Below are 13,528 nucleotides of genomic sequence, written 5' to 3'. Positions count from 1 at the left end.
GTTCCTTGACTATCATGGTTATTATTACTATTGATTGTAAATGTGTGTATATTTTATTGGATTTTTTTGGTAACATTTTATACTTTTATGCTTTGATATAGTATATATTTATATTGTGTTGGCTAGAGTTATTGTTTTATGGTATTTATTATCAGAGCCTGAGAATGCGAAGGTCATCCTTCGCATTTGTTATTATTGTAGTAGTTGTTGTAGTATTGCACGAGGGATGAAATTGCAAATAGTTAAATATACTATGCTATTTTTTGACAGTCAGAAGAGAAATAAATAGTAAAAAATGTTTATAGTTGATAAAATAATTTTTGTGGAGCATAACGGAGACAGTGGATATGAATGTTCCCTATTCAAGGACAGTCCACAGCAAAGCCAACTGGCAACCTCCCCATACTGGTCCATACTTTGGAATTAAAGCAGCCACAGACCAAACTGCTGCTGCTGAGCCAATGAAATAGAATACTTGGAAACAAAAATATGAAGTTGCCAGCACTAGGACACTAGAGGTTTTATTTTATGGATGTATCTTGTGTGACGGTACAATACGTACACCTGCACTTCTTACTCTATAGTAATGGTGTAGGATCATCTGAAAAGGTGGCAACCTATGTCAAGCATCTTTTATACATGCTTCCATACCCATCCATGCCCCCCCCCGCACCCCAATGACCCTTCAGTCACCTCCCGTCCCAGCTCCACTTTCCCTGGGCTCAGCCATTCTTTTCCCAGCTGAGCGTTCAGCTGCTGCCAACACTTGTCCACTCGCTAAGTGTTGACATAGCTGTCAAGTCAGCGTGCTGCTGGACCAGCACTAATGGTTTTCAACGTGCCAGCAGAATGAAGACCATTGACTGGTGCGGATGGCAATGACGCGCTTATTTCTTCCAAAGTAGACCATTTCTTCTTCACTGAGGAATGCATGGGCCTTCACACATGACTCACTTTTGACACTAGTCCACATACAGCTAGCAGAGGGCAAAACAATTGATGCTGGAGCCTATCCCAGCATGGTACACCCTGGACTGGTCGCTAGGCACACTATGGACAACTAACATGCATGTTTTTGGAAAAAACAGAAGTCACGAGGAGAAACTCCACAGATTTCAACCCAGATCTCCTAACCAAACTAAATAAAACCTTAAAAAATAAAAATGAAATTAATTTCAAGTAAATAAAACAAGTAAAATAAAAACCAATTACTAACAATTAATTTGAAAAAATCAAAAACAACAAAGTTTTAAATAAATTCCATTCATTCATTTTCTACTGCTTTTCCTCACGAGGGGTGCTGGAGCCTATCCCAGCTGTCTTCGGGCCCTGGACTGGTTGCCAGCCAATCACAGGGCACATATAGACAAACAACCATTCACACTCACATTCATACCTATGGACAATTTGGAGTCGCCAATTAACCTAGCATGTTTTTGGAATGTGGGAGGAAACCGGAGTACCCGGAGAAAACCCACGCATGCACGGGGAGAACATGCAAACTGAACCCTGGAATTGAACCCTGCTCTCCTAGCTGTGAGGTCGGCGCGCTAACCACTGGACCGCCGTGCCGCCCTAAATAAATTCCAACTACATCCAAATAAAAAATCTCGAACTACCATCATCAATCACTGCACTGTGATGACATCATGAGAACCCCCCCCCCCCAAGGTGACAAGATCTGTTGTTGCCATGGTGTGGATCCCAGTAAATGAAGAGACTACTGGGGGGAGGCTAACATGCTAACTATACCATAACGTGATGGTGAAAAACAATCATAAAAACAGCAGATGGCGTGTAAACAAGATATTTTCACCCTCTTCATTCTCTGTCCCAAAGCGTAAACAAGTCACATCCTCTCTGGTGTGAACAACCAAAGTGTTGCTTTCCGACCTATCCATCACAAACCCTATTAAGGCGTCCATTTAGACGTCCATCAAAACGTCACGTGTTCACTTCCTCCATCCATCACGCGTCTACACCGACGATCACCAACACAATAGCCGAAGACTTTTTCCCTTAGGAGGCCGAGCCCTCATTTACGAGCTATTCTTAAAGCTCGGTTAAGACAGGAAGACATTTTCTTTGTCTCCTAAAGGCCACGACCAAGGTGAGAGGTCACAGGGGGGATGACCCCTTTTGTCACACAACACAAGATTGTGAGCGAGGCAAAAGCGAGACGAGTAACGGTTGAAATGTTCTCACACTAAATCCACCACAGCCCACTGACCCTGTGATAATGTGAAAATAGCAAAACTAAATAAAATACAAACTAAATAAAACCTTAAAAAATAAAAATGAAATAAATTTCAAGTAAATAAGTAAAATAAAAACAATTACAGTAAAGTAAAATACAACAAATTATTACAAAAATAGAATAAAATACGGCATATGCAGCATGAAAAAAATCAAAAACAAAATTTTGAATAAATTCCAATTAAGTCCAAATAAAAAAATCTCAAACTATCATCATTAATCACCGCACTGTGATGACATCATGAGAACCTACACCCCCCCCCCCCAAGGTGACAAGATGTTGCCATGGTGTGGATCCCAGTAAATGAAGAGACTACTGGGGGAAGGCTGGGGGGGATTGGGGGGGCTAACTGAAGGCGGACGTATAAAAAAGCCATTTGCAGCGTATTTGCTTGACAACTTCTCAGCCAAATTGTACTCCATTATTAAGGCTGGAGGGTATGTGTGTGTGTGGGGGTGAAGGATGGGGTGGGCCCCCTTTTCTAGAGGACATCGCCGTGTTTGCTAAAGGGGGGCCCTACATCTATCTGTGGCTCACGTGACGCCACACAGTGAGAAAAGGGAAAGATGAAGATAATTCCAACTAATACGCGTTAATAAACATTCAAACCATTGAACATCAGGAATGTTACATCAGAACGATACGTCCGATGAACCAAATGTAGTCACGATTTCTTTTCTTCATGCAATTAAAAAAAACATCTTTAAAGGAGACATTTTGCCCATCATTCACAATTATTCTGTGCATTATAACACAAAAAATTAGTTAATATGAACTAGCTAACAATGAACATTTGGACACACCTATTACAATGTTGCATGATTGGATATACTACATACTGTGGTCATGCATTCACACACACTAATGATAACATGTAATAGTTGCAGTATTTTGAAACTTCTTGATACACATACTTCTGCTAGTTCTGTCAACAACAGCGGCATAGATAGAGCGATACAGACCACGTCTTGTGCTGGAAGACACAGCCATCCAATGAGAGTCGACGTCGTAAGTGTTGTCGCTGTATCTATGCTGCTATTGATGTTGACGGAACTAGCATAGTATGTTATATCATATGATAACATATACATATGTTATCATTAGTGTACATGTTAATGCATGATCACAGCATGTATATCCAACCATGCAATGTTGTTAGAGGGGTTTTTTTTTTTTTTTTTAGGATAGGTGTATCCCAATGATGTGAAATTCTACATAGATATACAGGTATGCAATTTTAATTCTAGTAAACAATTTAAATATATTTTATTAAATTCAGTTAATTAAATCAGTGTGTATTTTGGAAGCCCCATAATAATAATAATAATAGTAATAAGAAGTGAGTGGTCTAAAGCAGACAAAAATATGTGTCTTTATACACCGATACGTTGTGGTTATCTCGTTGCTACAGGAATGAAAGATAAGAAAAAAAAAACAAAGAAAAAGGAAAGCAGCAAAAGGAAAGAAAAGCAAAAGTGAAAAAGCAGGCAAACCCCTGCAGACTCATAAAACTGTTGGGGGGGGAGGGTAATATTTTATGCCTCTTCGGGAAGTGCTGGAATGTTGGGAATGTGTTGACTACACACACACACACACACACACACACACACACACACACACACACACATACATACATACACACGTGCAGCTTCCCTCAGCCTGTCTGCTTTCATTAGCCAGAATGAATAGAGCCTCTGTACTTTTTTTTTTTTAAACTGTGTGTCCAAGTGTGTGTGTGTGTGTGTGTGTGTGTTAGTGCAGTAAGCGCGTGGCTCTAACCCCAGCACACACAAACACAGCACACCAGCAAACTGATAGTAGCAATGCCTGACTGCCACCCACACTGCCACCCACCCACACACACACACTATAGGAACACACATGCTAGCCTTCTGTACCTCATTATAGATTCATTTATTTCAAAATAAAAATATGTCCACTTCTGCACTGATTACGTCACCTGTGGCTAGCTAGTGCCTTCTAAAAGTATGTATTTTTACTCTACACAACATTTTAGTTTGCATTTCGCAGGTAAATACAATAAGAGGTCAATAATAGATCTGTATATGCCTCTCAGGGCCAGCTAGCTGGCCCACCGTGACATCTTTTACCATCCTATGATTGGTTGATCAAAGCAAAACTGCTTGCAAGCCACAATGGCTGACCGAGGAAGGGAACTTGACATTTCTGGTGTAAACATGACCAGTGTCACCATTGAAGGCCCAGGTACCAAACTGGTTTAAGTAGTCCAGAGAGGACTGATGGAGGCCACTTTGGTGCATTAAAGATGGTTGAATAAATTAATGGAGGTCAATAAATGCTAAGGTATATGAACAAAACATCCACGTAGCTTTATGATATAGGAGACAATGCAAATTAGAACACTTGTGTTTAACGATATATCTACTTTGGACACCACTGGTCTGACACACACACACACACACACACACACACACACACACAAATGGTTGCCAACCAAGACCCAAATAGGGTTAAAAATTCCATTCCTCCTCCTCCTGGTGTCGCAGCCAAGAGCGAAAGGTTCCCAATGAGGAGTGGTTGCCATAGAGACGCTGTTTGCCTTTCCCAGTGCTGCAATTCCAGGACGACTGAGTGGCATTCAATTCAGTTGAAATTATGACTGGGAAGGGGAGAGGGGAAAAAAAAAGTGTTGAGGCGGGGTCCAAGTGGGCCAACTTATGGAAAGAGACATTTGTAAACCCAAAAAAAAACAAAACAAAAAAAAAAAAAACAGAAATGAAACCATCAGCAGGAAGTTGTTGGATGTAGCTGTGCTGCATGCTTTGCTACAGTTCTGGAACACAATGACGCCTTTCACTATAACCTTGACACAAGTACGACCCCCCCACACCAAAAGTAAAATACAAAAATCACTACAGGAAGTGCAGCACGGCGGACAGGGCGACATTGACTTTTTTATTTGAGCATAAAAGACTCTTCATTCACTCAGTGTTGTTAAAGCACTTTTTTAATTCAATCATTTTTCACATTCAGGCCTTTTTTTTATAAACAAAAATAAAAAAAATCACTTATTACACTGTACATTACGCTTTTTTGGAAAGCATGTGGTGCTGCAAAATGTACAGTTCCTTCACATTTTGTACACAAACAGAAAAAGGGAGGGCTGCTACATTTAGATCCTCGCTTGGGAATCAACTGTCCGTCCATGGAGTCACATGACAGCATGTCCACCTCCTTTTCTCCACCAATGAGGTTCTAGTTTCCAAACTGGGTTCCGCTCAGTCAGTATCCAGGTGACAAGGGTTGGTCCCCTGTCTTAGCGCCTGTCTGTACAAACGCAGGAAGTCCTTGTATCGCGGGGCACAGCCCATCCACGCCTCCCCGAAGCGCACCGTCCCAGTGAAGAGGAACTCGCCCTCCCCGGGCTTGACCCCGCATTGCAGGGGCATCTTAATGTGACCAGACCACCGACGTACCCTGGGACGCCCCGAGACAAAGACCTGGGTCTTCTGTCTGTACAGGCGGCTGATGTCCACGCTGACGGACGAGGACTCTTCTTCCTGCTCCACCTGTTTGATGCTGCCTCGCGCCACTGTAGACGTACACAATGTAGTTAGTTACATACTATAACGACACCGCAGGTCACGATAAACCATGTCGAGGGTTTAGCACTTACCAAAGTCTTTAGTGCACACTGCTAGAAGAACCTCGGCATCACTGCAAGGCTGACAGGGAGCTAAAAGACACAAAAAGATCACACAAATGGTCACTAATGATGAATGAAAATGGTACACGTCCTTTCATTTCATACGTTTGTCACAATAAAAGTATTTTGCATTAAAAATTAATGAAATTATGTAACACATATACATTTTAAAGAAAATACTTGTAAAAAATGTAACAATTAATTAAAATAAAAAGTTTGCTAATAATGGTGAAAATAGTAAAAAAATATTTTAAAATTTGTTGAATACAAAAGGCTATAAATAAGTCAAAATTAAAATAAAAAAATACAAATAAAAAGGTTGCCAATAATGTTCAAAATATATAAAAAAATAAAAATTAGTTGAATACAAAAGGCTATAAATAAGTCAAAATTAAAATAAAAAATTAAAATAAAAAGGTTGCCAATAATGGTCAAAATCTAAAAAAAAAATTAGTTGAATACAAAAGTCTATAAAGTCAAAATAATAATAAAAAGGTTGCCAATAATGGTCAAAATATTTAAAAAAAATATTTAAAAATTAGTTGAATACAAAAAGCTATAAATAAGTCAAATTAAAATGTAAATTCCATATGAAATATGTATACTTGGTCACCACTGTACGACAATCTCTCAGCTTGACTTAAATAAGATGAACGGTGACAAGACGGGGGCTTTCCTTGTAAGTCCAGGGGTCAAGGGTCAAGCAATTGGCTTATTTTGTAGGTGGTAAAATAAAACAACCTCCACTTTCACCTTCCACCGCCAGACTGTTGTTGTGTTTTACAACAGGAGAAAATGAGCACATGGTTCAATAGTTGGAGTTGACTCAGGTGGTCGGGTAAAATGACTATGAGGCTCAAGTAACAACAGCAACAACAACTTTGGCTGGGGGGGGGCACTGGGACAAGTCAGAACCAACTCTACACACTCATTGACCAAGTTAGCTTAGTTAAAGCAGCTCAGTTTCTTAAAAATATCTTTAGAAATAAGGCAAATATTAGCTTCATGTGGGTGGCGGCCATGTTTGTTGTTTGTTATGTTCGTCCGCCTAAGGGTGGAAACTTTGCAAGCCTTCCTCGGGATGTTTCATGCTTTCCCAGGTTTCTTGAATGCAACATAGGAGTCGTGCATTCGCTGGGCCGTCGTGTTGCATCACGCCAGGGGTCAGAGGTCAAGCCGCCGCAAACTCAAGAACAGCTGGAGTGGCGGCGGAGATTAAAAAGTAGCCTCAAGCCCATCAGTGACTTTTTATTGGTCTGCTCAGCCATGAATGACAACCGCAGAGCTGAGTCAGCATCTCGCTCTGGTCACTCCTCTGATGGCGACCACTTCACAGGGAAAGGGAGGGGCGCCCCGGCAAACATCTGGACCGTGCATTGCTAAGCTCGCTAATAGCGGCGCGGCGACTTAAAACCACTTCAAGTGGCGTGGAGATGAGAGATGAAGAAGTTGGAATAATGAGGGCGGGTTTTAAGGAGTGACAGCGTTGAACATCTGCTTGGAAGATGCATTCCAACTTGATGGGGAACAACCCAGCGGAAGAGAGACAACGGGAGGAAGGAGAGGCAGAGCTTCGAGATGACACGGGAGCGCCGTCTTTGTGGAGCACGCCAGGCGGCAACATCAGACAAGCGCCCCTCTTTGGCCCGTGCCAGATAATGAGGCAGGACATGGAGGGTGCGTGAGGATGGAGAGACGTGAAAACAGATGTGGGCCTCATACTGTTTGAGTGAGTGGGTGGGTGGGTGGAGGAGGCGGTGCGCTAACTTGAAGGTTAGGCAGGTACGCAGCGTGAAAACAGATGGTTGTTTTTCCATGGAGGCCACTTTTCGGCTGTGGTTTTACACACACACACACACAAAATTGAGTTTCCTATAATAAGAGGCCCAGTGAGTTAATGTTTCCATCAGCAGCAGATGGCTGTTTTAAACCCAACACCCACAGTACACAGTACTAGCTACACCTGCACAATCCAACAGCTTATTAAGCTAATTATTGTCTTTATGGTGGTGATTTTGGAAGCTAACTACTTGTACTCCTGAACCGCTAAACATGAAAGTACACTGTGTTGCTTGTACAGTTATTCATCATTAATACACCACACAGTTTCCTCAGATTGACTTGAAATTGCTCACACTCTTTTGCCGAATCACCATGAAATTTGGTACACACCTTTTAGGGACTGACGAGCATGTGTGTGTAAAATTTGAGCAAGTTTGGTTGAAAATCATGGAGCTTGTGGGACTTAATAGTAATAATAATGCATTTCATTTGTATAGCGCTTGTCAGAATACTCAGACATTAAAAAACGGATTTAAACAGGTGGGTTTTGGGTTGTTTTTTGAAACTGGGAAGGTCAGGGCGAGCACGGATTGAATGGGGCAAAGAATTCCAGAGGGTGGGCGCAACGCCCCAGGTTCGGAGCTTGGACTTAGCAACTAATTGTCGAGTAAAACTAATGATTATAAAACTTTGAGGACATCTGTATTACATGTATGCTAGCCTGTCTTCAACAAATGGCGTTTACGTTTTGCTGCACAAAAAAAAAAAAAACTTTCCATGAATGGGTTAGTTTCCTCTTACCTGCCAGCGAGGGCCCCTCCACTCCTTGCATGTTGCTTATTAGCTCGTACTGGAAAGCCGTAATCCGCCGGCTGATATCCGTACGCGGTACGGCCTCGATAAAGAGCGCCCCCTCTTGTATGCCAAAGCAGTGTACTTTACCGCGAGCCTGGTCCTGCTCGCGCAGCAGCAAGCGCAGCCGCCCGTTCAGGTCCAGATAAATGTTAGTGCCGCTGGAGTCGGCGCTGGGCTTGATGCAGACGGAGAGGCGGGAGGCGGCGGGGGAGAGCGTGTTTGGCCGCAGGTTGACAATGATGGCGCCGGTGGGGTACAGCCACTCGAGGGAACCTTGGGAGCAGCGCAGGTAGACCTGCTCCACGTCCCGGGTGTGGCCTTCGTGTGTCAGCCCGCTGGAGGAAAAAAGATGATGATCCAGTTTGTAGCTTGCGGTATATAGTACGCGGCAGATCAATTAAACATTTAAAAAAATGCAACGTGTGACAAACACGCAAAGTTGTCTCATAAAAAGTTACCTCTGTTACAAAAGGTGCCGAATCCCGCAATGGTTTGGGACTCTTTAAAATGGAAAAAAACACACACACACACACACACTATCCTACAGGGCTTGAAGCCATGTTTCCACCAAGTGATACGGTTGAGTTGCAGTCAGCAGTTACAGTAAATCAGGCTTGCGTTTCCACCACAGGGGTCTGTCGACAGGATGGCGATAGCTACACCTCAGCTACATAACTGGCATGACACCATACTATTCATACTACATACAAATTAATGAACAAGCAACTTCACCCTATACAAAAACAGTAGCTCCAAGATAGGGTGTTGAAAACTAGTATTTTGGGACTCCCTCGACTCGCTGTGTTTCCACAAGTGTAATGGTACAGTCTATGCTTATTATTTCTGCTATATTGGGTAATGGGTTATGTTTCTATGAAAATATACCACTTATAAGAAATCCTGTATTGCCGAAATTCACTTATCACAGTTAGATCTGGAACCAATTAACAGTGATAAAGGAGGGATTACTGTATTGTGATTAGGCTTGTGTCTGCTACGTACACAAACCGCACTATACTACTGCGATAGCGTGCAAAAAAAAATGCATACCCTTTCAAACCATACTTGGTGGAAAGTGAGTTTAAGTACCAGGACCAGTCAAAGGACAAAGGAGCTACATTCTGGGGCCCTTTAGCACCATTTTTCCCACCTTTGGCTCCGTTCCTGGCTGTCAAAAATCACCTATGTTTGGGTACTTGCATAGAAATTGCGGTGGTGGAAAAGGGGCATAAGCGACTGCACCCCCGCCCCCTCCCTCCCTCATGGCGCTGTGGCCAAACGCACCGCTGGCAGGCTGCCTTTTGGGAAGACTTTGTAGGGAGAAGTGCATGAATAGACGTCCACAGGGGCCTTGGAGCAAACAAGGGCAGCAACAGTAACTGTGGCCGCTGCATGCAAGTGCAAATGCAGGTCACGCACCCAACCTCCCCTCACTTTCAAGCCACCAGAGACAGTGGAGGAGGCTTGTCCGGGCAGCACCTCGGACTCTGGCGCCAGTTAGACCAAACGACTCCCTGCCGAATTTAAGGCCTGCTCGGGGTCTTAAAAAAAAAAAAAAAAGCAAGTCGTCTGTCAGTCATTCTGCGGCAGAAGCCGGAGGCAGGAAGCCATCCGTGGCGCAGCAGCGTGCCAAGCTGGCGGTTTGACTTCAGGAGGAGAAAACGCCCTGTTTCCTGAAAATGAGATGCTCCGATTCAAATGTGCCACGGATATTAAAAAGTTGAAGACATGTGGAGCGTATGCAGCTCCGCTCAACGTGCCTCTAATTAACTCAAGCCTCGTCCAACTTCCATCATTTCTGCATGCAATTAAAAGGAGCTTATTCAACAGGCCCACTAATGAACACCAGATTATTGGTGCGCAGCTCAAAAGAAGAAGAAGAAGAAGAAGAAGAAGTGCCCCTCCTGACTGGAGGATTACAAAAGAAAAAAAACAAAACCGCACTATGGAGGGGCGAGCCTTTAAAGCGTAAGACATTTCAGCAGATGTTTGATGAGGCGGTGCAATGAGGCGCATGCCCTGAGCTTTCATCACAGAGACGTGAGGCTGCTTTGATACAACTTATGATTACAGACATTTACTTTCACTTTATGCTGATTTCATCTAGCCTATCATCTGCCTTACACTCAAGCATGCCCGTCTCACAAGTGGATAAAAGTAACCCCTTCACACTTAACCAAACCATATTCCATAAATCACTATAATTAGCTTCAATTGGAGAAACGCATCCAAATTCAAATAAAACCTTCATAGTCCATTTTAATGGAGTATACTACTGGTGCCAAAGTAATAAACGGTTATAAATATTGAACTTTAAGAAGTTTAAAAGACAGACAAAAGTAATCAAGTACTACAGTGGGTCCCAAACCATGTTTTTTTGTCTGTGTGCTACCAGTGGCACTCATACCACAGTCTCAGATGGACCGGCTGTCATCCTCTATGCTGACCAATGCCACTAGGGGGCACATTTTCACATTATATAGGGATTGCTATGATATGCAGTGATGTATAGTGTTCAGTTAGTCTTGCATTTAAGATGCTGTTAAAAAATGTAAACAGTTAGATAGATGGCAAAACAGTATTAGCCAAGTATAGTTTACACTGGCTTCATACATAAGTTGTTTATAATAGGCGATAATTCACGTTTGACAACTTGATAGTAAATTGAATGGGAAAAGATTTATTATCGCCGGGCTATTGACAAAATAGACATTTAATAAATGCATGGACTGAAAAAAAAAGGTTTTATCGGTCGCCCGGTTAACAAAATGCAACAGCGGTGTGTTTTTCGACTTTTAAACAGACAAAAGTTTAGCCAAACAAGTTATTTTTAGGTTACAAAAAAGGCCAGAAGAAAAGAAAAACTGTTTGCTTTTGCTTACCTGCCCTTCCAGCTGCACTGGTCGCTGGAGTACTGGCAAAGAGAAGTCCTACACAGGAGTAGAAGCAGGAGGAGAGGTAGCGAGGAGGCTAGCATGTTTGTCTCCTCTTCTCGCCTCAAAGTGGCTTTAAAGTCCTCCGCCGTCGACACATTTCTTTCCCCCACAGTCCGTCGTTGCGCACACTGCTTCTTTTCCCTCCAAAAAATAAAAAATGAACTTTTCTACGAGGAACGGTTGCGTAAAATATTTAACTTTCTCCGTGAGCTCGCTCGATGTAGTGACAGCCCTCCGTGAAATGAGCTCAGAGTTTCGACTGCGTCCACTAGTCCGTAAACGTCACGCCCCGTCCACCTCTGTTTGTCACGGAGGACGCGTTCACGTGGTCCCGCCTCGGCTCGGATATTTGAGCACCCTTCAACGTACTGCCTTCTATTAGATACTGTACGTTTAGTGATAATATTTAAACGAAATGTCGCATGAACAAATAAAAAAAATGAGCAAGGCCCTGATATTTTACCATATTATAGACTCTAGAGTAATTATTACATAGCTAATGTAGGTTTGGCTCACCTGATAGACTGACAAACATCCAGTAAATAGCACTAGAAAAATGTTAATAGGAATTTTGAATGGGCCTGCCCTTGCAATTACCCCTAGTACCCCTGGTACAGCACCGTGTTCTTGCAAGTCACAATGTTATCACAACCTCGACACTGGAATCAATTTGCCCACTTTATCGGTAATGTTGACATTGGGATCGTTCCACTTATCTAGTATGCTAGCTAATGCTAGAAGCGACCAAAGTAATCATGGAAAACTTACCTACCACTTGAAGTTCATGCAAGATGTGGTTTTATCGACAGATCCTCCCCAAAATAGGCAGTCCCCCCCCCACGGAAAGTTGTGTGCTGCAGGGAAATGCGTCCACGTGGAAATAGGGGTTAGGCTGAATTAAATGTTCTGCAGCACAGTGTTTGTCAAAATTGTCAGTCAGTCGTGGGGGTGGCCATGGCCACCTCGTAGCTCCACCACTGTATACCAATTAAACTCTTGATTGCATTAAGTCAGTTATTCAGTTATTGGTGCCCTTTTAAGCTAACGTAAGAAACAGATGCCAATTTTAAAACTGAATATCCTTTACCTCTTTACCTCATAAAGTATCCCCAGGGTCTCTTAAGTGTTAAGTTGTTGTTTTCATCAATTGATGTTGATCGCCTGATGGACTGGTGAGCACATCAATAGCCCTAAAGTCATTAATATTGGTCAAGTCGCCACAAAGCCACATTGGTCGGGATTGTATGCGTCTAATTATGAGCACCCAGTCATTCCTTTCACAGGAAATGGAGGGAAAAAAAACTTTTGTTGAATATGACCGAGACACACATCCTAGCCTTTAGTCACCTCACAGTTTATTTTGCTTTTTTCCCCCTGTGGGAATAAGCAGAGCTGCATGGACTTGTCCAACAGTTACAACTGGCTTCATCCTATAAACATCACTCCCGTAAAAAAAAAATCTCAGGTAGCATCAGGTTGTTGTGAAACACTAAATGTTTGGAGTTATGGGAAACAAAACCTGTCCGACGAGGAGAACCGTTTGTAGCCTCGGTGTCTCTGGACTTGGGAATGACTTGTCACTGGATGATGACTGATGTGTCGGGATTACGGCGTACAAGTTCTGGCTTGGAGAGTCGTTCTCCCCAACCCCAACTGACAGATATTGGGCAACATTCATTGACTAGACAGAGACTGAATGGACTGCGTGTGTTCGTCGGTGTCGTCGCTGGATGTCATCGCCAAATGACTCCCTGATGAGGTAACAGAACAAGGCGTGCTACGACATGATGCCTGTCACACTTTGCTCTGGTTTATTACACTATAAAAACTTTCTTTGGGCTGGTTGGTTTGCAGTAAAGTACTGGCTTTTGGACTATGGTTTTAGTTTAACAGCTGACTGAGGTGTTTTTTTATATGAGCAAGTCTGCATACAGTACTGTATGTGCTTTGCAGGGCAAAAACACTACTTTGTGAATAAATGCCACATGTATTTAGCAGGACCCCATAAAA

The 13,528-nt window shown here is 42.7% G+C and overlaps 1 protein-coding gene across 1 annotated transcript; it reads right to left on the bottom strand.

The window, feature by feature from the left end:
* Window positions 1-5,211: 5,211 nt before the first annotated feature.
* metrnla (meteorin like, glial cell differentiation regulator a) lies at window positions 5,212-11,977 on the bottom strand. The gene is made up of 4 exons (XM_058049193.2): window positions 11,465-11,977; window positions 8,529-8,917; window positions 5,916-5,975; window positions 5,212-5,831 (listed from the first exon to the last, which is right to left on the bottom strand). Exons 1-4 carry the CDS (start codon window positions 11,557-11,559, stop codon window positions 5,518-5,520), a joined length of 858 nt encoding a protein of 285 aa, XP_057905176.2. The 5' UTR covers window positions 11,560-11,977; the 3' UTR covers window positions 5,212-5,517.
* Between the last annotated feature and the right edge of the window lie 1,551 nt (window positions 11,978-13,528).

Source organism: Doryrhamphus excisus, linkage group LG16 (assembly GCF_037039965.1).
Source record: "Doryrhamphus excisus strain RoL-2023G ecotype Guam linkage group LG16, RoL_Dexc_Guam_v1.1, whole genome shotgun sequence".
In the NCBI taxonomy this organism is placed as follows: domain Eukaryota; kingdom Metazoa; phylum Chordata; class Actinopteri; order Syngnathiformes; family Syngnathidae; genus Doryrhamphus; species Doryrhamphus excisus.
This window is presented reverse-complemented; position numbering and strand designations above follow the sequence as displayed.

Bases quoted from the DNA above. Each gene is read 5' to 3' on its own strand.
- metrnla (XM_058049193.2), bottom strand. From the start codon at position 11,559: ATGCTAGCCTCCTCGCTACCTCTCCTCCTGCTTCTACTCCTGTGTAGG. The intron at 8,918-11,464 runs GTAAGCAAAAGC...TTTTTCCTCCAG, and splicing joins CAGTGCAGCTGGAAGGGCAG to CGGGCTGACACACGAAGGCC. The intron at 5,976-8,528 runs GTAAGAGGAAAC...TGTGTCTTTTAG, and splicing joins GGAGGGGCCCTCGCTGGCAG to CTCCCTGTCAGCCTTGCAGT.